Here is a 25,531-nt window from a genome sequence, read left to right on the forward strand (position 1 = left end):
GTTTCGACATGTTGGCCAGGCTGGTCCCGAACTCCTGACCTCAAGTGACCCACCTCCCCTCAGCCTTCCAAAGCGCTGGGATTACAGGCATGGGCCACCAGGCCTGGCCTGCTAAAGTGTGCTTTAAATTCCTACTTTCACCACTTCTCAGACAACCCTAGTTTGGTTCAATGCCATATCCCCCCTCTGCCTTTTGTGCTATTGTTGTCATGTATTTTATTTTATTTTATTTTATTTTATTTTATTTGAGATGGAGTCTCACTCTGTCACCCAGGCTGCAGTGCAGTGTCACAATCTCAGCTCACTGCAACCTCCACCTCCCGGGTACAAGCAATTATCCTGCCTCAGCCTCCTCAGTAGCTGGGATTGCAAGGGTGCACCACCACATCCAGCTAATTTTTGTATTTTTAGTAGAGACAAGGTTTTGCCATGTTGGCCAGGCTGGTCTCAAACTCCTGACCTCAGGTGATCTGCCTGCCTCAGCCTCCCAAAGTGCTGGGATTACAGGTAAACCACTGCTCCCAGTCCCCATTGACTACTGATGTTATTTTCAATGTCCTAAACTCTTTTGGCAATGGTGAAAGGCAAGTTTATTTTCTCTGGACATAATTCTTCTTTTTTTTTTTTTTTGAGACGGAGTCTTGCTCTGTCGCCCAGGCTGGAGTGCAGTGGCCGGATCTCAGCTCACTGCAAGCTCCGCCTCCCGGGTTTACACCATTCTCCTGCCTCAGTCTCCCGAGTAGCTGGGACTACAGGCACCCGCCACTGTGCCCGGCTAGTTTTTTGTATTTTTTAGTAGAGACAGGGTTTCACCATGTTAGCCGGGATGGTCTCGATCTCTTGACCTTGTGATCCGCCCGTCTTGGCCTCCCAAAGTGCCGGGATTACAGGCTTGAGCCGCCGCGCCCGGCCTTCTCTGGACATATTTCTGTGGCAACTGCTCTTGAGTACAATTTAACTCACCATCAGTAAATAGCTCTCCTTGCTTTACTAACAAGCCTCTAGGACACTTACTTTGTGAAGAAATTTTGCTGTGTGAGATATTCTGATTTCAATTTTTTTTTGAGATGTTGTTTCGCCTTGTTGCCTAGGGTGGAGTGCAATGGTGCGATCTCGGCTCACTGAAACCTCCGCCTCCCAGGTTACAGGCATCCGCTACCACGCGGCTAGTTTTTGTATATTTAGTAGAGACGGGGTTTCGCCTTGTTGACCAGGCTGGTCTTGAATTTCTGACCTCAGGCGATCCACCCTCCTCGGCCTCCCCAAGTGCTGGGATTACAGGTGTGAGCCACCGTGCCTGGCCCTTATAATCTTTTCCAACCACTTAAAAATGTAAAAAAAGTGGCCAGGCAACACGGCTCACACCTGTAAAACCAGCACTTTGGGAGGCCGAGGCGGGCAGATCACCTGAGGTCGGGAATTCGAGACCAGCCTGGCCAACACGGAGAAACCCCATCTCTACTAAAAATACAAATTAGCCAGGTGTGGTGGTGCATGTCTGTAATCCCAACTACTCAGGAGGCTGAGGTAGGAGAATCGCTTGAACCCACAACAAGAGTGAAACTCTATCTCAAAAAAAAAAAAAAATCTTAGCTGAGACCATACAAAAACAGGCAGCAAGCTGTAGTGTGCATGCCCTAGATGGTTGTTTTTGGTTTGGTCTCTATGCCTGCTGCTGCAAATCACCAAATTTTCTGAGGGGATGAAACAGCAGTAAATATAAACTCACCTGAATGAATTTCCCTTCTGGTGTTTTGACTCCTCACGTCCTGGCTGACTTGGTTGACAGCGATGCCTTCAACTCACCTGGGTTTTGTTTTATTTTGGTATTTTATCCAGAGTTTATAGTTGTTCTTGAAGAAAGAGTCAATCTGACATCAATACCCCATTAGAATGGGAAGTGGAAGTCTACATGTTAGTTTTAATTTGCTACTTTTGCTTACCATTATGAGCTTCCTTCTACATTGACAAACATATTTCCACAATGTCATAACATTCCATTAGATGAAAGCACATAACTTCGTAATTCCCTATAGGGGACATTGAGATTGTTTCTAGATTTTTTTACTGTGATGAACACACGTCTACAGGTTTATTTGTGTATCTAGTTGTTTCCTTCAGATAAAATCCTAGAAGTACGTGGGTAAGTCAGAGGTTCACATTTTTAAAGGTATTTCACAGGTATTGCCAAACTCCTCGTTAGAACTGTTACACAATGGTCCAGCATCTATGTGCTTCTTAGCACAGTGGCCAATGCTGGGCGTTACCATTCTTTTCTTCCTTTGCCAATCTGACAGATGAAAACTGGTGGTTATCTCAATGCTGTTTCCATTTGCATTTCTGGTTTATAGGTGTGGTAGGCTGATAATGGCTCACTCCCAAAGCTACATCTATGACCTAATCCCTGGAAACTGAATGTTTAAGGAAAAGAGGTCTTTGCAGATGTGAAGTTAAGGATTTTGACAAGGGCAGGTTATCCAGGTGGTCCTTAAATGCCATCACAAGTATCCTTTCTCTCTCTCTCTCTCTCTCTCTCTCTCTAGATGGAGTCCGCGATCTTGGCTCACCACAACCCCTGCCCTCCGAATTCAAGCGATTCTCCTGCCTCAGCCCCCTGAGTAGCTGGGATCAGAGGAGCCTGCCACCGCGCCTGGCCAATTTTTATTTTTAGTAGAGACGGGGTTTCACCGTGTTGGCCAGGCTGGTCTTGAACTCCTGACCTCGTAATCCACCCACCTCAGCCTCCCAAAGTGCTGGGATTACAGGCGTGAGCCACCGTGACCAGCCACAAGTATCGTTTCTTATGAGAAGGGGACAGAGGGAGATTTGTCACAGACAAAAAAAGGAGAAGGCAATGTGATTACAGAAGCAAGGGTGGGAATGATGTGGTCACAAGCCCCCAGAAGCTGCAAGAGACAAGGGTAGATTCTCTTTGGAGCCTCCAGAGGGAGCATGGCCCTGTCAACACCTCGATTTCTACTCAGTGAAACTGACAGTGGACTTCTGTCTTCCACAACTGTGAGAGGATAAATTTCTGTTGTTTTAAGTCACCAATTTTTCGTGATTTCTGACAGTAGCAACAGGAAACTAATACAATAGGCTTTTCATATATTTATGGACCACAGACATGAAAAATCGTCTTTTAAATCTTATAAAAATAAAATAACACGCAATAATACAAAGAGTGTGATTCTATTTATGTAAATCAGAGTATCTGTAAAAATGTTTACATATGTTCATAACTGCCTAGGAAAGTGTCTGGAAGGATATATACCAAACTAGTAACAGTGGTTAACCAGAGGGAGTTAACTGAAAGTGGTTAACCAGAAGGATACTCTATCCTGGGGGGGAAAGAGGAACTTTTATTTGTTACTCGATACTGCTCAAGATGCATCTGTTATTTGAAAACGTTTTATGAGACTTTGTGAATGGCTTTGGAGATCACTGGACAGGCAATTTTCCCTCGCAATGAACCAAATCCAAAAAGGCATATCTGCTTGTTGTAAAGTTCATAGAAAGCAGAAAACTATCTCTTTTCACTTATCCTTTCCCAGAAATAGTCACTGATAATAATTTGCATCTTCTCAGATTTCTTTCTACGCAGAAGTAAATGTGTATAATTCTTTTAAAAACAAAAATAAAATAGTGAATGTCATATACAGTGCTTCATTTAAAGATGTTCCTCCAAAATCAATCCAGGTCCATGTGCCTGTGTGTGTGTATGGGTTGGGGAGGGTGGTGGGGACACTGCATAGAACTGGCCAGCTGCATGGACTGTGGCTGTAAAGAAAGATGAAGAATGCATGTCACCAAGCTCTCTGATGCTTTGAACCTAGCATATGTGGCTTTGTCCATATGGGTGGGCACCTCTGTAGAAACTCTTCTGCCAGTTGTGCTGAAAATAGTTTTACATAGTTCCATACTGTCTTCCAAGCTGTTTTCAAAGTTTATGCTCTAATAGTTCCCCACGGTGGCTAACACAAGATACTATTCATTTTCTTCAAACTTTCCCGCACCTTAATGTCATTGAAACAGGCATTTCTTTACTAAAAGAAAAAAAATTTTTTTTTGGAGACGATGTCTCGCTATGTTGCCCAGGCTGGTCTCAAACTCCCGGGCTCGAGAGATCCTCCTGCCTCGGCCTCGCGAGTAGAGGGAACTACAGGCACTGGTACTCGCACCACAGGCATTACTTAGGTATGAGGCTGGTTGAGCATTTTTCTCGTGTTCATTGGCTACTCACGCAGCTTTGTGAATAGCTTCGGAGATCACTGGACAGGCAATTTTCTCTCGTAATGAAACAAATCCAAATTCTTTTCGAACCCAAGATCGCGATTTTTCGATTTAGGACCTAGCCCCAAACAACGAAGAAAAGGTGATTTTCAAAATTTCAGCGTGGGAATCTGTATACCTGGACAAGGTCGAAAACCTGGGCTGGGGGTCGCGTTGGAACGCCACAGTAAAGAGGCACGGAAAGCCGCCGGGCATTTTGCGGGGTCCCATAAATGTCCCCAGTCTCTTGGTCTGTGCATCGAGCTCGCGCGCGCTCGGAGGGACTCCAGGCAGGGGGAGGGCCCTGCGGCCAGTCTGTGCGTCTGAGGCTTTCCCGCAGGGGGCAGTGCCGCCTGTCCGCCAGCGCCATACGGTGGGAGGGGGTGTGAACCTGCGCGGAGTTCTGGGGGTTCTTTGGGAGAAAGTTAGGGGACGCGGAGGGGTGGGGGCAAGACTTCCAGGACTCGAGGGAGGCCATGGGGAGGGCCGCCGAGGGTGCAGGGTGGGGCGCAGGAAGGAGGTCCGGGCGAGTTTGGGGTTGGGGGCGGTGCACGCTGCAGGGACACGCAGCCCCCGGAAGGTGCGAGTGTGAACGTGAGTGTGAGTGCGTGTGTGTGTGTGTGTGTGTGTGCGCGCGCGCGCGCGCCGCAGCTCTCCGGGTTCCGCGAGGCGCGCGGGTGTCAGCTTGCAGCCGGGGCTCCTCCCTCCGGCCCCCCTGCCCAGCCCGGCGGTCCCTCCCTCCCTCCCCGCTCGCCCCTCCCCGGCGGGCCAGGGGCTGGGACGCCCCGGCGGAGCAGGCGGCGGCGGCGGCGAGTTGGGGAGCCCTAGGCTCGGCGCTGCCGGAGGGGCCCGAGCCGAGCCGCCTGTGCCCCGGCCGGGCCGCGCCAGGCCCGCTTACCGCGGGGCCACGCCCTGTCAAACTTTGTTGCGGCGGCGAGCGCAGCGGGCCGGCGAGCGGGCGGGAGGGGCGCCGGGCCGGGCCGGGCCGGGCAGGGCGCGGGCGGCTAGGGGCTCCGAGAGCTGCGGCCCCGGCCCGCGGCCCCACCATGCCCCAGCTCGGCGGCGGGGGCGGCGGGGGCGGCGGCGGCGGCAGCGGGGGAGGCAGTGGCTCCAGCGCCGGGGCAGCAGGCGGAGGGGACGACCTCGGGGCGAACGACGAGCTGATCCCCTTCCAGGACGAGGGGGGCGAGGAGCAGGAGCCGAGCAGCGACAGCGCCTCGGCGCAGCGGGACCTAGACGAGGTCAAGTCGTCCCTGGTCAACGAGTCGGAGAACCAGAGCAGCAGCTCGGACTCGGAGGTAAGGAGGCTCCGCGGCCGGCCCCGGGGGATCCCGGCCCTGCGTCCGCTCACCCGCTCTCGCCTTTGTGTCTCCTCCGCAGGCTGAGAGGCGCCCGCAGCCCGCCCGGGACACTTTCCAGAAGCCGCGGGACTATTTCGCCGAAGGTACGTGCCCGCCGGGACAGCCCCCCACTCTCGATCCCCGCTGCGCTCCGCTGCTCAGCCCAGGCGGCCCACGGTCCCCCTTGCTCGGGTGTACGCACTCTTGTCCTCAGCCTCGGCAGCCCCCGTGGGGCGCGCGTTGGGGGCGCTCGGGTCCCCAGTTCCCGCCCCAAGCCCCCTGCCGCGGCGCTGTCCCGGGGGCCCGGGCCTCACCTCAACCTTGGTCTTGTTCGCAGTGAGAAGGCCCCAGGACAGCGCGTTCTTTAAAGGACCCCCATACCCTGGGTACCCCTTCCTGATGATCCCGGACCTGAGCAGCCCGTACCTCTCCAACGGACCCCTGTCTCCCGGAGGAGCGCGCACCGTGAGTGCGCGTCGAGCGCGCCCGGGAGGGTGGGAGGCCGCGGCCCGCAGGATGCGCCCCCGGGCTCGGCCATGGAGTGGGGGATGGGGCCTCCTGCGCCGATCCCAAGCAGAACTTGTTTGCGGAGTTGAACTACTCTCTGGCGGCCCAGCGCGAGGCTGCGCTGGCCAGTGCCTGGATGAAAGTAAAGTTCCTTTAACTTCTCCCCTCTTGCGGGTTGAGGTTTTGGAGTCCACCTCTGGGATCTTCGTTGGTCTCCAGAATTCTTCGCCTGCACCGAAGGAAACTTGGATTTGTGCCCGCTTTGGGGGGGTCTCGCTTTCCTTCTTGGAAATCGGTCAGCTTTCTCTGGCAGTGGGGCAAGGGGCCTGGGGAGCTGGGTTGGCGACGTTGTCCTCCGACTGCGGGTTCACTGGGCTGCTGCAAGCTGGTTCCTAAGAAACCCAGTTTTCGTGGCGGGTTATTCACAGCCCCTGTTCCCACTCCCAACCCTCGCACTGGGGCCTCAGCTTTTCTGCGGAGCTAGTTCTGAATTTTATACTCGTGTAGATGATTTCGAGGCGACCCGAGGCATTCTTCAAGTTGAGGAACTTGGCTTTTTCCCCCTTTTGTCGCCTGCTTTTCTCATTTAAAGCGAGCGCTGCGACACTTTAAACCTGTTAATGGGCGCGTATTGTGTGCTGCGCGCTGGCATTTAGAGCGGTGATTAAGCAAATTGACCGGGCCCCAGACGACGTGCAAATGAGGGCGGATTCCTTCGCCCCCTCTCTCTGGCTCTAAACTCCCGCCCCCCGCGTTGCACGGGGTGCAGCTGGGGGCCGGCGAGGCCTTTGTGTCCCCCAAGCCGCCACTCCACCCCTAGGCTCTCTGCCCAGGTACTGGGTCTGATGACAGATCTTGGGTGAACGCCTGTCTACTGTGTGCCAGGCCCCCTCGTGCTGCTGCTTGGGCGCGATGTGCATCGTAGTTCTTTGCTTCCCGCCTAGCTACCCAGTGCCCGCCACTTCGTTGTCGACGGTGGGTAAGGGGCAGGCAGTGTTGGCCTCTTAGGAGCAGGGTCCCAGCAACCCACTTTATGCTAAGGCTGCCCTGAGGTAACGATGATAATTAAAGTGTGCTGGAGAAAGGCTAGGTGCCGAATGGCCATTCCTGCTGTCACTGTACAGCGGTCGGTGGAGAGCCAAGGCCTCCACATTTGGTTCAGCAGGGGCGCTACCATCACCAGATGGGTTGGAGGGGGATTAACGGGGGCGGTGGGAGAGACTCTGACTGAGGGAGAGGGGAATGGGGAGTGGGACCACACAGACCTCACAGTTTTGCCCCGCGAGGTAGGGAGGCCTTGCTGGCCTGGAGCACCCCAGGAAGTCCTGAATGTAAGTGTCACTTTTGCAGTGAAAACTGAATGTGAGTCTATGGCTGTTGCTTTTTCTCATTAGTGTTAAAAGAAAAGAGGTGCGTGCCAGTCAAAGGCGGGGGATCCACAACCTACTGTAGTCTTCTTTAGGTTTTCAGTGATTCCCACCAGTGCCCACACATGTAGCTTAGTTCTGTAAGTTTTGGTGGGATTCCTGTAACTTTGGGTATGGGGGAGAGTTAATGCCTCTAAAGTCCCATGTTTCCATTTACCATTAGGGTAGCTAGAGAAAGGGGTCTGGGAGGCACTAGCATCTGTGCATCAGCCCTCAGCCAAGTCCTGGTGCAGTTGAAGTCACCAGAAATGACTATTTCACCATCAAATATGACTATGGCTCCCTCAAGGCTATTTCTCCATGCACCCATTTCTCTTTAGGGCATTTTGATTCATCCAGGCTCTGCTGTCTCCTCTCCCTAAGAGCCCAAGTGAAACAGATTTTTGTTAGTGTCCCCTCCTTCCTTCCTTCTATCATATTATGTGTTCTTATGCCTAAGAACTTCCAAAGGCTGATTCTTGCTGATCCTGGAGATTCCTGATTACTAAATCCAGGCCTGTGTGGGATTTTGGAGCCCTCCTGAGGCAGCCGACCTTTCGTCTCTGCGTGCCTCTCTGACTGTCCTCGTTCATCTCTGCAGCTGTTCCCTGCCCTGGCCCAGACACCATCCTCCTTTCAAGCCTCCTAGGACTTGTACTTTCTTGGGGACTTAGTATGTCCCATCCCACTCCCATACCTACATTTTGTCTTCCTGGTGACTTGCCCTTACAGAAGTTAGTTCATTTCCCAGTGTTTCTGTGTCTCTGTGTGCCTTTTGCTGTGTTAGTTCACTGATAAACTGGGGAAGTGTCCTGCCATTAGGTCAGCACAGTTAAACCTAATTTGACCCTGTTCTTTTGCTGCCAATAAGTAAAGCAAATGAGGAAATATTTAAGCACTTGGTTGTCTGGACTATAGGATGGAGATAATGGTTTTCCTCTGGACGATTCTATTAATATAATTAAGGTAATTGTCACTGTAGGCAAATGGTAGGTACAGACAAAGTGGCCTTCTGTTGGTTTCCCAGCCTGGTAAAATGAATGTGGATAGATATGGGTGGGGATTGAGAAGGGAGGAAAGTGCCCAGGATACATGATCCGATCTCTCTGACATCTTAGGTCTTTTTTATTGTTTGGCCTCTAAATTGCACCACTTTAGGCTTTGCTGCTCTAAGGCCTAGAGGTAGTATAAAATTAGGTGACCCCAGTTATCTGCTGCTCTAACACTTCCTCTGGAAATACCAAGCCAGATGCATAAGTGGGAATTGGCTGGAGTATTTTCAGGGTGTTAATGAACCCTAGGAATAGCAGGCAGGAGGCTTCAACAGCCTCACCCACTGGCATAATCCTGCTGAGACCACTGGGGCTGGCCCATCCTACAGTCTGGCCATCTCTCCCCATGAGCCATCACCCTTGCCCTCCACTCTGGTTTGGCTGGGATGCTAGGAAGTAGCCTTTTCCTGAGGCTCTTTAGAGAAGAGGTCCCCTCAGCATGGGATGTGGGCCAAGTCTCTGTGAGCTGCAATTGCTTCTTGTCTGGAGGCCCAGGGACCCTGTGAAGAGAGGAATAACTGCCACAAACCATTTTTCAAATAATCGCATTGAAATTATACATTCATTTCTGAAAAGGCTTCACGGTTTACTAAACCACTTTGGGGCTGTTGCTTAGAACTTTGTTAGGAAAATGTAAGTTGGCTAGGTGCGGTGGCTCACACCTGTGATCCCAGCATTTTGGGAGGCCAAGGCGGGCAGATCACCTGAGGTCAGGAGTTCGAGACCAGCCTGGCCAACATGGTGAAACCCCATCTGTACTAAAAATACAAAAATTAGCCAAGCTTGGTGGCGGGCGCCTGTAATTCCAGCTGCATCGGAGACTGAGGCCTGAGAATCGCTTGAACCCAGGAGGCAGAGGTTGCAGTGAACTGATATCATGCTACTTCACTCCAGCCTGGGCAACAGAGTGAGACTCTGCCTCAAAAAAAAAAAAAAAAAGAAAGAAAATGTAAGTCAACACATTAGAAAGTGAATGCCAAAAATAGTTTAAGACAAAAAAGATCCAAAAAGAAAATGTTGAATGTGGTTCAGCAAGCCAGCTACCACGTGATAGAAAGTAGTTTGACTGTGACCATGAAGTGAGTGCTGATGACATTTTGGGAAGAAACACTTCTAGGTAGTATTGCTCAGGAAGTCTGTGGTTTTTGTGTCCATCTTATAAATTTCAGAACCTTTCCCTTTTTTTTGTTTTTTTTTTTTTGAGACGGAGTCTCGCTCTGTCACCCAGGCTGGAGTGCAGTGGCTGGATCTCAACTCACTGCAAGCTCTGCCTCCCGGGTTTATGCCATTCTCCTACCACAGCCTCCTGAGTAGCTGGGACGACAGGCACCCGCCACCTTGCCCAGCTAGGTTTTTTTTTTTGTATTTTTTAGTAGAGACGGGGTTTCACCGTGTTAGCCAGGATGGTCTCGATCTCCTGACCTCGTGATCCGCCCGTCTCGGCCTCCCTAAGTGCTGGGATTACAGGCTTGAGCCACCGCGCCCGGCTTCAGAACCTTTTTGTGCAGCACAAGCACACAAAAGGCTTTGCTTCATTATTTCTTAGACCATCTCAAGTCAGGTTTTTGTATGAAATTATCCTGGTCCTCAAACGCGTGCTCATTTTTAAGTCCTTTATATCCCACTGCTTCCCTTGGGCAGTCTTTCTTATATCCTGGGAGCTCCTGTTCTTCCAGACCCAGAGGAACCCAAGCAGAAATCTTTGTATACGTATGAAGAGGTTGTCTGTTTTTAGGAGTTGTATGTAAAAGCTAAGGAAATCTTTTCTTTTGGAAGATCAGTATAAACATACTGCTTTTGGTAAAATTCTTTTGAGCCATTTCATCTAAATATAACTTCTGTTTCATTTTTTTTTTTCTAAATATAACTCAGAGTTTAATGAGGGCTTTTCACATGGAACAAGCTTTTGAGAGGGCCTGTGTTGCTGAAGTTTTTGTCCTTGGATTGCTGAGGTGATATTGGTGACAAACTCTGTAGGGAAGGACTGGGAACCTGTCAATCTTTTTTCTTTGGTTGGGTGGATTGGGCAGGGAATAGCTGACTTGATTTGTTATAAGTTTGGAAAGTTATAGTTTGGTTACATTCTTCATTGATCACACTTTTAGGGATTCTTGAAGAAAAGGGAGGCCCCACACACACACACACACACACACACACACACACACACACAATCAATCAATCTAACAGTATATTCTAGCCTTTACAGTGATGTGCAGTGTTACTAAAATAATTGGGAAATAAAGAATGTAAATGATTAACTCACTGGAAAATCTTTTAAATCTTCTATAATAGGAAGGCCCTACTTACATTCTAATTTAGAGATACCTTTTACTTGCCAACCTAGGGAAATTTAGATTTGCACCCCCCCCCCTTTTTTTTTTTTTTTTTTTTTGAGATGGAGTCTTGCTTTGTTGCCCAGGCTGGAGTGCAGAGGTGCGATCTTGGCTCACTGCAAGCTCCGCCTCCCAGGTTCACACCGTTCTCCTACCTCAGCCTTCTGAGTAGCTGGGACTACAGGCGCCCGCCACCATGCCTGGCTAATTTTTTGTTTTTAGTAGAGACGGGGTTTCGCTGTGTTAGCCAGGATGGTCTCCATCTCCTGATCCACCCGCCTCGGCCTCCCAAAGTGCTGGGATTACAGGCGTGAGCCACCGCACCCGGCATAGATTTGCACTCTTATATTTGCACTCTTAAAATGAATTCCTAACTCCTCAACTTCTTCAACTAAAGTCTGTTGGATACCTATCGTGGGCGATGGCTAAGGGACCATGGGAAACAAGATAAGACCCAGACTTTGCCCTAAAGGATTTAAAAATTAAGTAGGAAAGAAGTCAGAGTAGCACTGTAATAAGAAGTTAAGAGGCAGTAAAGCCTGGAGGAGCATTTTCATAATAGAAATTGAGAAAAATTGCTTCCTGGGTGATCCAGGAAGGCAGGTCAAAGAAGTAAGTTTAAACTAGTCCTTAAAACTCAGTCATTCTTTAATCCAGGTAATTCTTGTTAATTTAGAAGAATGTAAATAGTAAGAGGAGGCATTTAGAGTGAAAAAGTGGAAGTCCTCCTTCACTCTCACGGTGGGAGCCAGCACCAGGAGAGCAAAGACATGGAGGAAGGAAAAGTTCAGGGCAATTTGGGATAATGCAGCTTATTTCAGTTCCATTTGCCTGGAAGGATAAGGGGCCAGGACATGGGCTAAGGAACCTAGAATGCCAGGGAAGGAATCTGATCTTATTCAAGAGGCAGCAGAGAACCATCAAAAGTTAGGCAGGGAAGTGACATGACTCGTACATGTGGCTAGAAAGATAATGGTGGATTGGAGGAGGAGGACCTGGAAGGGGATAGAGCAATTAGACTCACAGGAGCCAGGAGTGAGGTGAAAAGGGCTTCAGAGTAGCAGAGTGGAAAGGAAAGGTGGGATGGGAGGAAGTGGGATTCTTGTCTGCACCTCTGTGGGGTGGGGAGGTACCAGATCCAGAAAGTGGCTGATGTGACAGTTAATTCCTGGTGTGCAGGCTCGGGCACCTGGGGACTGACTTCTGCAGGTGGGGAGGCCTTCCCAATCTCTGCCTCCCCAGTGGTGGACAGATGCTTACTGAATATTTTGGCAATAACAGAGCCCACACAGTCTATGAGAGGCTGTCATTAGGAGGAACCCCTTGGTTTCATTGCAGACACGTTAGGTGTGAGGGGATATTGAGGGGATGATTGAAACTGGGTGATGTAAGAGAGGTAGAGAAGAAGGGGAAGGGATGCTTAGAGCAGGGACAGAAGTCATTGAAGGAGGATGGAAGGGAGCACTGGGTAAGGTAGGAGAAACGCTTAGGAACTCCCCTCCCCCTTTCTTTTCCCTCCAGCTTCCATAATGTTGCGTGAAACATGAAAGAAAGGGGGAGGCCAGGTGCGGTGGCTCATACCTGTAATCCCAGCACTTTGGGAGGTCAAGGCGGGTGAATCACCTGAGGTCAGGAGTTTGAGACCAGCCTGGCCAACATGGTGAAAACCCATCTCTGCTAAAAATACAGAAATTAGCTGGGCATGATGGCAGGTACCTGTAATCCCAGGTACTCAGGAGGCTGAGGCAGGAGAATCACTTGAATCCAGGAGGTGGTGCCTGTATCCCAGCTGCTTAGGAGGCTGAGGCAGGAGAATTGCTTTAACCTGGGAGGCAGAGGTTGCAGGGAGTCAAGATTGCGCCATTGCACTCCAGCCTGGGCAATAAGCATGAAACTCCATCCGAAAGGAAGAAAGAATCCAGCCTGGGCAACAAGAGTGAAAGAGAGAGAGAGAGAGAGAAAGAAAGAGAAGAGGGGAGGGAGGGAGGAAGGGAAGAAGGAAAGAAGGAAGGAGAAAGAAAGGGAGTGTCCTTGGTGCTAGATGCCACAGAGAGAGAGGGAACAAGAAGATCGAGGAGTCAAGAGGAGCTTTTGAGCCAGATGCTGTGGCTTGTGCCTGTAATCCCAGCTACTCAGGAGGCTGTGGCAAAAGGATATTTTGAGGCCAGAAGTTCACGACCAGCCTGAGCAACATTACAAGACCCCAACTCTAACAAAATTTTAAAAATTAACTGAGCATGGTGGTAGCTCAAGAGTTCAAGGCTACAGTGAGCTATGATTGTACCACTGTACCCCAGCCTGGGTGACAGAGTGAGACCTTGTCTCTAAGAAATAAATAAAAATAAAAAATAAGAGGAGCTTTTGGAATTCAGCTATTAGGAAGTTACTGGTGCCCACGGAGAGAAGTGTTCCAGACAAGTGGTGGTGGTAAAGGCAGAGAGAAGAGACATTAGCTTAGTGCTTCCCAAGTAGAATAGCCAAGGTGCCAAGCTGCAGACTGGTCTCAGGTGTGGGCCAGTGCCTCCCCCTCAGCTGGAACCCCAGACCAGACTCCCGCAGTTTCAAGCAGCCTCCTCTTTCTATCCTGGTGTACTTTCCACATCCCAGTACCACCACGGGGAACCCCGAAGATTCTAGACAACCCATTTCAAAACCCTGACTATGGAAAGAAGAGGGAAGGGAGGAGCTGCAAGTTTGGGAGAAAGTATATTAGTATATTTGGGATGCTGGAGTGGGAGCCTGTTTGTAGGAGCCATAGGGCAGGCTTGAAGATGAATGGGCAAGAAGATGAGAGTAAGAGGAGGTGAGACTGAGCTTCAAAAGCAGTCAGCCTTCTTCCTTCGTCCATGGAGGGTGCTGTATAGCAGGTGTCCTCCCAGTTTTAAAGACGAGCCCAAGACTTGAAGATGAGGTTTTAGGGGAATGCAGAGGTGAGTTGGCAGAAATGGAGAGTGTGCATTGGAGGACCAGATGGCTTCTTGGTATCTCAGGAAAACCAAGGGCAAGTTGGCTAGAGTGGGGGCCCTGGAATTTTGTTGGCAGCAGGGAGACTGCAGGCCCTTCCTCTCTATCCTCTCATAAAGCCCAAAATGTTGGGAACGTTTTAGCTACATGTTAGATAATGAAATGTTCATGTATTGATTGAAAGGCATGGCACACCTGGGAATTTTTTCCTCCTTTTATTTTCTGGAGCTGGCTGATTTTGAAGAGGGATAGAGAATCAAAATACACTTTGTGCCCTGTGTGGTGGCTCATGCCCATAATCCCAACACTTTGGGAGGTCAAGGTGGGCAGATTGCTTGAGCTCACGAGTTTGAGACCAGCCTGGGCAATATGGCAAAACCCCATCACTACAAAATATACAAAAGCTTAGCTGGGCATGGTGGTGGGCACCAGCTTCTTGGGAGGCTGAGGATCACTTGAGCTTGGGCATGGAGGTTGTAGTGAGCCATGATCACGCCACTGCACTCCAGCCTGAATGACAGAGTGAGACCCTGTTTCCAAAAACAAAAACAAAAAATGTGTGTGTGTTTGTGTTATCTGTGTATATGTACACACAACACAGACACAATTTGTGTGCAGCTAGGGGCAGATATTGAGATATCGAAGTGATAAGTAACTGGGGATAGGGAAGGACTGGGCACTTAAGAGCACATAGAAAACTGCCCCAGATTGTCTATTTTAATCTGTTTTTGGAGGAGGTTTTTGTATATCCCATGTTTTATATTATTTCTCCCAAACTGGATTAGATTTAGTGAATAATAAAACAAATGCAGTTTCCAAAACCTTGGTGTTCAGAAATGAAGGGAACCATGAGGGCAATGAAGGGGACTTGCCCTTTTCCTCTATGCTGTATGTGCTGCCCAGGGAACAGCCCCAGGACACTACAGTTTCTTTCTGAGACTCACAAGGTGTTAGCAATGCTCTGAGTTCACTCTATTGATAGATACGTTTAAGGTTCTCAAATAAATTTCAAACTTCTAAATCTTTCCTTTTTATTGTGTGCATAATCTACAGATTAGGAAAATGATCATCTAATTGAGAAGTATACTTCAAAGTTTGAAAATAAAATCATAAAAATGTTTTCCTAAACATAGCCTTTTTCAGAGTTTTTGTGGATATGGTCAAGGGCGATGACTCTAATTACCTGGGGTCCTCAGGACAGGAAATGAGCTCACACTCATGTTCTCAAACTGTGTCACAGCATTTTTGGAAATCTATTTTCATTTTTATTCAAGAGGAGGAACAAGGCCTCAAGTGTTCACCCTAATTGTAGAAAATAAACATAAACATGCAATTCACAAAAGAACTACTATAAATGGCTGCAAATATGTGAAACTATGTTCAACTTCCCAGGGAGTCAAAAAATACTAATTAATACAAGAATCATCTTTGGCCCATCACATTATGGTTTTGTCTGAAGAAGCCTCTTCAATGCTGGCAAATGTGTGGTAAAATGGCTGCTCTGGCTGCTCTTTTTGGCTGTTCTTAAAGGGCGTAAATAGCTCCACCCCATTTGGAAAGCACTTGGCAATGGCTGCTAAGACTTTAATATTTTTCATAGCTTTTAACCTGCTAAGAAGTAGATACTTGTTCGCATTTTGCTGCTGTGCAAACAGACTTGTAGAGGTCAAGTATCTTGTACAAAGTTACATTGCTGGTAATTGATGGCGCCAAGATTTGAACGTGGTTGTGAGTCCGAAGTCTAGGTCTCCCATTCTGCCCATGTGACTTTACACACATGTCTGATGTAACTAGCCCCTCCTCCTCTCCAGAGAAGGGCACTGACCTTTGTTTCCCAGTTCAGAAATCCTGGTATGAGTTATCAGCTGGGGTTGAGGGTGGATAGATTTGTTCCAGCTTTACACATTGGACCTGAGAATGTACTTTCCTGTTGTAGAAGCAAGTGACAGTTGTGGTTGAAGTTGCTTCCCCAGTGCAGCACTCCAGAGGAGTTAATGACCTTTAGTGGGCTGCCCCAGGAACTTCATCCAAGGAAAAGGTGCTTACCTGCTAACATTTGACCTGTTTGAAAATTGGGGATTATTTTTCCTCGTTGAAATTGGTGAGGGTTGGAAGAATACACAAACGAGTCTTTGGTGTGGAAGAATACCGGAGGAGTAAACTTACTATTCTCGCAATTTGGGTTACAACATAGTTTGGTTAACAAACCCAGCTCTGGTGAACCAAGTGTGCAAATATTATTTCCTTATGGTTCATCTTTTAAAATATTTTATAAATTGGTTGCTTTCTTTAAGTTCTTCGCAAATGAAAACTCAGTCCCAAAAATCTATAAAAGACTATTTCAGCGATAATTGACCATTAAGGAAATACATACTAGGCTGTGTGCGGTAACTCACGCCTGTAATCCCCACGCTTTGGGAGGCCGAGGCGGACAGATAGCCTGAGCTCAGGAGTTCGAGACCAGCTTGGGTAACGTGGCAAAACCCTGTCTCTATAAAAAAAAAAAAAAAAATAGCCAGGAGTGGTACCATGTGCCTGTAATTCCAGCTACTCAGGAAGCTGAGGTGGGAGGATTGCTTGAGCCCAGGCTGTTGAGGCTGCAGTAAGCCAAGATCACGCCACTATACTCCAGCCTGGGTGACAGAGTAAGATCCTGTCTCAAAAAAAAAAATTTTTTTAAACAATAAAGAAATACATACTAAACATTTACACAGTTATTTTGGGAATTGCAGAGGGGGTATTTGTCTTCTTTCCCATCCCCCTTTCTCTCTGTGTGTGTGTGTGTGTTTAAGATGGTTAGAAATCATGAAATTCCACCGGGCACAGTGGCTTCCTCCTGTAATCCCAGCACTTTGGGAGGCCAAGGCGGGAGGATCACTTGAGGTCATGATTTCAAGACCAGCTTGGCCAACATGGTGAAACCCCATCTCTACTAAAAATACAAAAAATTAGCTGGGTGTGGTAGCACACACCTATAATCCCAGCTACTCGGGAGGCTGAGGCAGGAGAATCACTTGAACTCAGGAGGCAGAGGCTTCAGTGGGCCGAGACCATCCCACTGCACTCCAGCCTGGGTGAAAAAGCGAGACTTCGTCTCAAAAAAAAAAGAAATCATGACATTCCATACTTTTTCCTTTACTTCCCGAATGACATTCCAATAATAACATGGTGGAAAGATTAACAAAGGGGGCTTATGATATGATTGATAGAAGGTGGGGAGGCTTTTGGGGTTCTACCTAAGCCATCCTAGAGACCTGGGTATTGCAAAGCACATAATCTTAGATAAATATCTTAGACCTCATTAAAGTGAATGGGGCTATTATACGTAGGAATGTCTATAGAGAATGTGTGGAGAAAGCAGAAAGGTGTAAGTTTGAGAGATGGCAACTGTGATTAAGGAACGGATGGATCTCATTGATAATGAGGAAGAAAAACAAAAGAAATAGGAATGAGTGGTATGAAAAGCAGATCAATTTACAAGTCCAGATTTGTTGGCAGTAGTGCTTTCTGATGTTTGGGACTACACTCCCCTCCGTAAATTCCAAAAAAGGATATGTCAGTGTCATTAAACTGAGCTGGATTTGCAAGACATACCTTCTAGAGGTGGTTGGGTGTTAGACCCTGAGATTCTTATCAAGGACCCTGCGGGAGTGTCCTCTAGCCCTCTCAGCTCGGTGGAACCATCCCGCCCATCCAACAGGTGAGGAGCACAAGCTCAGGGCAGTTGTTGACCTGCCCAAGGGCAAACAATTAGGAGTGATGGAAACAGGACTAGGGTCCGTCTGCACTCCACAGTGGTAAGGCTTCATCTTCCACCACTCAGGGAAGTACACAGCCAGCAGTGCTCCAGAGATGATGTACCTCTTTTTGTTATGTTATTATTTTATTTTATTTTTCATTTATTAAAAACAAAATAGAGACAGGGTCTCACTATGTTGCCCAGGTTGGTCTCGAATGCCTGTGTTCAAGGGATCCTTCCACCTCGACCTCCCAAAGTGCTGGGATTACAGGCTGGAGCCACCGAGCCCAGCTGAGATAATGCACCTTGAAATACTTCTTTATCTAAAACATAACACCTGACTCACAATAAGTGATTCAGTTGTTGATTGTTGACAACATGAATATTTAAACATCAATATTAAAAAACAGCCCCATAAGCACCGTTAATGTTCCAGGGCACTATATCACGCTGTTCTAACTGTTCCTACGCTGAATTCTTGTGCATCTGATATTATCATCTCTATTTTATGCTTGAGGAAGCCAAGACTTTCACAGTAAACCAGGGGCCCAGAGTCACCTCCCCAGAAGGTGACAGAGCCAGCATTCCAGCTGTGGGGGGTTCTAGTTCCACCAGGCTGCAGTTTCCCTCCACTGAAAATTGAGCACCAAATTGACATGACAATGCATGAAAATGCCATTTGGGGCAAGATTCAAAGAAATGGTGTGTAGAAGTAAAAGATGAGTAACATCCCTTGGCATATATTCTTTTCAGTGGCCTTCCTTCCTTCCTTCCTTCCTTCCTTCCTTCCTTCCTTCCTTCCTTCCTTCCTTCCTTCTTTCCCTTCCTTCCCTTCCTTCCCTTCCTTCCTTTCCTTCCCTTTCTTTCCTTTCTTTCCTTTCTTTCCTTTCTTTTTTTGATGGAGTTTCTCTCTTGTTGCCCAGGCTGGAGTGCAGTGGCGCCATCTTGGCTCACTGCAACTTCCATCTCCTGAGTTCAAGCAATTCTCCTGCCTCAGTCTCCCAAGTAGCTGGGATTACAGGCACCTGCCACCACACCCAGCTAATTTTTCATATTTTTAGTAGAGACAGGGTTTCACTGTGTTAGCCAGGATGGTCTTGATGTTCCAACCTCAGGTGATCTGCCTGCGTCGGCCTCCCAAAGTGCTGGGATTATAGGTGTGAGCTGCTGTGCCCGGCTTCAGTGGCATTTCCATCCCTTCCACTCAGGAGGCATTTTTAGTGCCTGACGTAGAATCAAAGCCTTAATAGCTGGCTGATTTACAGTCTCAGGGGTGGTGTTAATTGCTATCTTAATCTTTCTTTGCTTTTCTGCACTCTGCAGCTCCATTGATTCTGTTTTTCCCAATGTCCAAATTCTCTTGTGTTTTTCTTCTGATACTTTGAGGTGGTACACTTGGTTCCTTAAATATCATATGTGAGATGTTAACAGTTCTAGGTGGAGGTACACTGGCAATCAATCCATTCACCCAACTTCTCTGTATGTTTGAAAAAATTTGGAATTAAAAACCCAGGATAAATAAACTAAGTCCTATTTCTTCAGCCACATTCAAAGTCCCTGCGGTCTCACCTCTGGAAACCCTGGGGTCTGCCTGGGCGGTGTCCTCCACCTCAGGCCAAGGTTGCAGCAGGTCCTTATTCTATTGTCCATGATGAAGCTTTTAGTGGGGGATCCGGGTAGCAAAATACCCTCACCCTGTCCTCACTCTGTGGAATCTTCCCTATAATCTGAATTGGGGATTGCTTCTGTGTCCCCCTCCCACCTATCACTCTTCCCCTGCCCCTCCTCACATGATGCTGTGGGAACCCAAACCCCAGCACCTCCTAGATGAGGGCAGTGGTAGAGCACCAGCTGGAGATGGGGAGAGGAGGAAAGACAGGGAGGGGACACCTGGCTCTTGGGGTCCAAGGGGATTCCAGAGAAGGTGAGGGAGAGGAGCCCCAGTCCCAGAGATTGGGGAGGACAGGATCTTGGGGGTCCCAGCTGGGCCGGGGGCCCCAGGACCCTAGCATTAACGTGTAGCCCCTGTGCCGCTTGTGGATGAAGCTGCCCTTGCGGATCCACTCAGTGGCAGACATGGTGCCTGGGTGTTAAATCTGTACACCATATGTAATAATGGTGGGCATCTGTTTGGTGCCTTAGTTTGTTGCCTCGCTCATACTCCTGACCAGCCCCACATCCTCATGCATGTGTGGGTGTAACTGTACATTGGATATACAGATGCGCCCAGACTTAGAATGGGCTTACGTCCAGATAAACCCATCATAAAGTCAAAAAAATGTTAAGTTGGACCATCATAGGTTAGGGACTGTCTGTAGTTTTTACTTATTAGTTATGTTATTGACTTAAACTGTGTTCCGGGTGGGATGCATAGAGGAGAGGTACCATGGGAGGGTAAGAGTCTCGTAGGAGTATTAGAGTGCATGAGCTGAAAATACTTTGCTTTCTACTTTACAACCTAAACTTTTTTGTGTTATAAAATCCTTGTTAGGGAGAGTGAGACACTGGTGCTGAAGCTTTGGAGTGGAAAATGGGTCATCTTCACAAGGGTGTTTGCAGTCGATGCAAAGGAGAGTTCATGCAGGAAGGGGCTGGGATGGGGAGAGTCTGTGGAGTCTGGGACAGCCCTTTAACAAGCAGTTCCTTGGATCTTGCATGGAAAGAGAGGAGAGGAACTTGTCTGGAGAGAAAGAAACCCAAGGCTCCATCCAACAGGGATGGAGAATATTCTATTAACAGGCCAGCCCTTGTCCCTCCAGGTGGCAGTGTGTCTAGGGCGGTCTGGAACTTGGTCTTGGTCGTGGTCTGCGGAGCACTGGGTCCCAGCCGGGTCAGGAGTTGGCTATGTCGCTCTGCCCCAGGACCCTCAGGGAGAATGGGGATAATGACAGTCATAATGATAAATGGGGGCGGACAGTGCTTTGAGAAGCACTGAATTAACACTTTGTCTGAATGGACTGCGTTTTAAAATCAGGATTTGTCCGAGGCTGAAATGAAATATCAGCATCAGAGAATCTCCAGGATGTAAAAAGAAATTAGAAATGTTACCAAAATAATGTACAGTATTATCACAACTGTATTAAGATGTTTAGTAGCCAAATATTTTAACCAACATCTTAACAAGTGGTTACAGTATTTAACAAGTTCTTACAGTATTTAAAATTTTTTTTTTTTTTTTTTTTTTTTTTTTGAGATGGAGTTTCGCTCTTTCGTCTGGGCTGGAGTGAAGTGGCGTGACCTTGGCTCACTGCAACCTCTGCCCCCGCAGAGTCAAGCGATTCTCTCTCCTGCCGCAGCCTCCCAAGTAGCTGGGATTATAGGCACCCACCACCACACCCAGCTAATTTTTGTATTTTTAGTAGAGACGGGGTTTCACCATGTTGGCCAGGCTGGTCTTGAACTCCTGACCTCAGGTGATCCACCCGCCTCGGCCTCCCAAAGTGCTAGGATCACAGGTGTGAGTCACTGCGCCCGGCCCTTAAAAATTTTTTTTTTATAGGAAATGACTAAATGTAGTCAGGGGAGAAGCCAGAAATACATAAACAAAAGTAATTAGTACATCAACATCAGTATTTAGTGCATGTTTTGAATTTACATGGTTGTCAATTCCCTTTTCAAAAACTTAACATATAACTTTAACATAATCACCAGTTTGTGTGAGTTCTTGATCAAAGAGCTATCAACAAGGTGATGTGCATATATATATGTGTGTGTATATGCACACACTAACTTTATAAATAAGTTAAAATTTACATGTAGGATATATATAAGCAATATAATATATAAATATATATTATATTTTAACTTTTAATTGTAGAATAATTTCAGTCACAGAAAATATACAAAAATAGCACAAATAATTCCCTTGTACTTTCCCCTAGATTTGTCTTCTTTCTGTAACTTTTCTTTTTTTGAGAAGGAAGTCTGGCTGCAATGCCCAGGCTGGAGTCAGTGGTGCCATCTCAGCTCACTGCAGCCTCCACCTCCCAGGTGCAAGCAATTCTCCTACCTCAGCCTCCCAAGTAGCTGGGATTACAGGCACCAGCCATTACACCCAGCTAAATTTTGTGTTTTTAATAGAGACAGGTTTCACTATGTTGGCCAGGCAGGTCTCAAACTCCTGACCTCAAGTGATCTGCCTGCCTTGGCCTCCCAAAGTGCTGGGATTACAGGCGTGAGCCACTGCACCTGGCTCTGTAACTTTTTTCCGAGTCATTTGCAAGTAAGTTGCAGGCGTAATGTCCCTTTACTTAAGGGGGCATTATTTGCTAAATTGCATCTCTGATACATATAGAGCATATTTGTGAATCTAAATAAGAAGAAGGAACAAGATATGTTCTACAAACAAGGACATTCGCCAAAGTGCAATTACTGAAATCAGGAAATTAACATAGAGACAGTGCAATTGTCTCATCTATGGAACTTACTCAGATTTTGCCAGTTGTCTTACTGATAGATGTCTTTTGTAGCAAAGGAAAACATTTTTATTTTTATTTACTTTTATTTATTTTTTTAAAACATATTTACTTTTATTTTTATTTTTTGGCTTTAGGATGAGTCCAAGATCACGTCTTACGCTTAATTGTCTCTTAGTCTCCTTTAGTCTAGAAGTTCTTTGGTCTCTGTCTCATGTTCTTGACTCTTTAAAGATTACAGGCCATTTATTTTGCAGAAGGACCTTGACTTTTCTTTTTTTTCCCTGGTGTTTCTTCATGCGTAGCTTTAGGTTGCACATTTTGGGCGTGAAAGGTATGGTGGTGTTCTTATTGTATCTTCTCAGGAACATTATCTATTTTTCCCATTACAGGTGGCACTAATTTTGTTTTCTTGGTTAAAAATCATGTGTTCCAGGTTTTTCCAAGAAAGTTACTACTTTTCTTCTTTGTAATTAGTCAGTACTTTATGGGAGATACTTTGAGACTATGTAAATATCCCATTTCTCATTAAACCTTTACCCAATGATTTTAGTGGCCATGGATGATTCTTGCCAGAAACAATTTCCACTGTGACAGTTGCCAAATTGATGATCAGTTTTTAAAAATTGACAGTTAGGGCAGGAGCAATAATTTTTTCAGTTGCTAGATTGTTTCTGTGACACTTAGAACATATTTGTGAATACTAAATAAGGTGAAGGTATAAGATATCTTGGGGTCTCTCCTTTTTAAGAAATAACAGGTTTTATTTTCTCTGAAGCTTTTATAGTCTTTATTATGTCTGGATCAAAGACGATTTATCAAGAAACTATACTGCAAGATTTTGGAGTTTTTTCCATATGAAATGTTGAGATAGCAAAGTTGACATTCTGCTCAGCATTTTTCATAGGATGTGAGTAACTTCCTAATTAGGTTTTTATCTTGATGACTCCTGTGGAGTTTTTCACAGTCTGGATTTTGCTAAATGCAACCTCATGATATCTTTTAATATGTTTCTCTGTCCCCTGAAGTTCTTGAAGATTGTTAGATTTAGATTTTTGGTCAAGATTCAGAGTGTTTCTCTCTTGCTCTCCCCCATTCCTTCTCTCCTTTTTAACTTATTTTTGCAAGATTGCTTCATATAATAGATGTTGTTTTCCATCAGAGACACTGATTGTCTCTCTGTGATGTCAGCAGCTACTAATTATCAGCACACACATCCTTTACCTCATTCGCAGTTTCAAAATGATGATAGTCTATTTGTATCATTCCCTTGTCTATCAGTTATAATATTTTTTAAAAGAGAAACTACCCCTCACCAACTCTTCAGTTACCTCAGATCAGAAGTCAGCAAACTAAAGTCTACAGGCTAAGACCAGTTTGCTACTTTGTTTTATAAATAAAGTTTTATTAGAACACAGCTATATTCATGCATTTGCATATTGTTTAGGGCAGCTTTGGGGTACTACAAGGTACCCAATTAATTAGCTGTGATTGAAGCCATATGTGGCTCACAGAGCTGGAAAGATTTTCTATCAGGCCCTTTGCAGTAAAAATTTGCTGACCCTTGTTTTAGATCATATGGGGAAAGCAATTTAAATGCCTTATTCTTTCCCTTTATATACCAGTTTCCTCCTGGTTTCATGGCACCCTGTAAAGGTGACCAATGAAGCTTAAGGATAAAATATTATTATGAAATAGATTTAAACCTGCTTAATGTCTTTCCATCCATTTGCAATTATTATCCTATTGATACCCGAACTGTCCCACCTTTAGTCTGCTGGAGCCTCTTCAGGCTGGCTCCTGAGTCCTTGTGACACAATCCTGGTGGTCTTGGATGCTTCTCTGCTTACTGGTCTGGTAGGATAGTCCAGGCACACCTTGTACATTTGTTGTCCCAGACCAGGAGATGGCCATTTCTAGAAGGAGCTCTGTCTTCTTTTAATGGAAAATGTTACTTACAGACCACTGTCTGAACCCTAGGGTTGCATATATAGCTACTAAAGGTTATTGTGTTTAATGTCATGAGTGCACTAAGCAGTTCTGTAGAGACTAGAGGTAGAATATAATATGCCTATTGTAATTTTAAAACAATAAGCATTTATTTGATCTAAAAGGATACACCATTCTCTCTCTCTCTCTCTTTTTTTTTTTTTTGAGACAGAGTTTCGCTCTGTCGCTGAGGCTGGAGTGCAGTGGCACGATCTTGGCTCACTGCAATCTCTGCCTCCCAAGTTCAAGCAATTCTCCTGCCTCAGCCTCCCAAGCAGCTGGGATTACAGGCGCACACACCTCACCTGGCTAGTTTTAGTAGAGATGGGGTTTCACCACGTTGTTCAGGCCAGAGTTTAAGACTCTAGACCTCAGGTGAACTGCCCACCTCGGCCTCCCAAAATGCTGGGATTACAGGTGTGAGCCACCACGCCCAGCCTATTCTCTTTTTTTAAATGTACTCTTAATATTGGTGATTCTGTTCATCAGTCCCACTACTTAATAATTGTATAATTTTACATGATAATTGCTTTCTACATAAAATTAATATTTTTCATGCTTATATTTTACTCTTTCAACAAAAAATAAGCATACATATTTCTACCAACTTATACATTTCAACCAAAGGGTCACAAGGAGATTTTCACTCAAGTTGCACGTGGAATGTTTACCTATTTTTGAAAGGGCATGCTCAGATAATGACAGCAGGTTCGAACAACATGCTTCATTTCCTTAGTTCTCACATTGCTACACGGATGAGATATGTTGGTCATCTATGTGATCACATCATCATCGATCAGCTAGAAGTTCAGGCCTTCTGAAGATTCATGCTAAACCTGGATAACAGATTTCCATTGACTAGTGTAGGCTGAAGCCATATTTTGATGTATTCCCAGGATCTACCTCATAGTTGCAAAGATTAAATAAGGTTCCATATAAGCATGTAGAACAGTGCCTGGCACACACAGCAGGGCTTTGTTAAGAAAAACTCATTATCTGTTTTAGCGGTCCTAGCTTTCAGGATCTTGCTAGCCTCTATAATGTTTTTTGTTTTTTTTTTTTTTTTTTTGGAGACGGAGTCTTACTCTGTCACCCAGGCTGGAGTGCAGTGGCGCGATCTGGGCTCACGCAAGCTCCGCCTCCCAAGTTCACGCCATTCTCCTGCCTCAGCCTCCCAAGCAGCTGGGACTATAGGCGCCTGCCACCACGCCTGGCTAATTTTTTGTATTTTTAGTAGAGACGGGGTTTCACCGTGTTAGCCAGATGGTCTCCATCTCCTGACCTCGTGATCCGCCCACCTCGGCCTCCCAAAGTGCTGGGATTACAGGCATGAGCCTCCGTGCCCAGCTAGCCTCTATAAAATTTAATCTCTACACTGCACTATTCCTAGGACCCTTACTTATGTTTAATTTTGGATTGCTAGTTTTCTAGAATTCATATTCTTAAAGATCCTGGCTGTCCTATTTCTCTTTTGATGATCATTGCCCCTAACACCATTCTTTGCACACAAAGTC

The 25,531-nt window shown here is 46.6% G+C and overlaps 1 protein-coding gene across 1 annotated transcript in view; it reads left to right on the top strand.

Annotated features, from left to right (window-relative positions):
• Positions 1 to 4,150: 4,150 nt before the first annotated feature.
• The window catches only part of TCF7L1 (transcription factor 7 like 1), a 182,243-nt gene continuing 160,862 nt past the window's right edge, over positions 4,151 to 25,531 (top strand). Inside the window, exons 1-3 of the mRNA XM_007970027.3 lie at positions 4,151 to 5,570; positions 5,653 to 5,716; positions 5,950 to 6,077. Of these exons, the coding sequence (XP_007968218.2) occupies positions 4,749 to 5,570; positions 5,653 to 5,716; positions 5,950 to 6,077 (1,014 nt within the window). The 5' untranslated portion in view covers positions 4,151 to 4,748. The remainder of the gene's footprint in view (positions 5,571 to 5,652; positions 5,717 to 5,949; positions 6,078 to 25,531) is intronic.

Source organism: Chlorocebus sabaeus, chromosome 14, assembly GCF_047675955.1.
Source record: "Chlorocebus sabaeus isolate Y175 chromosome 14, mChlSab1.0.hap1, whole genome shotgun sequence".
NCBI lineage: Eukaryota > Metazoa > Chordata > Mammalia > Primates > Cercopithecidae > Chlorocebus > Chlorocebus sabaeus.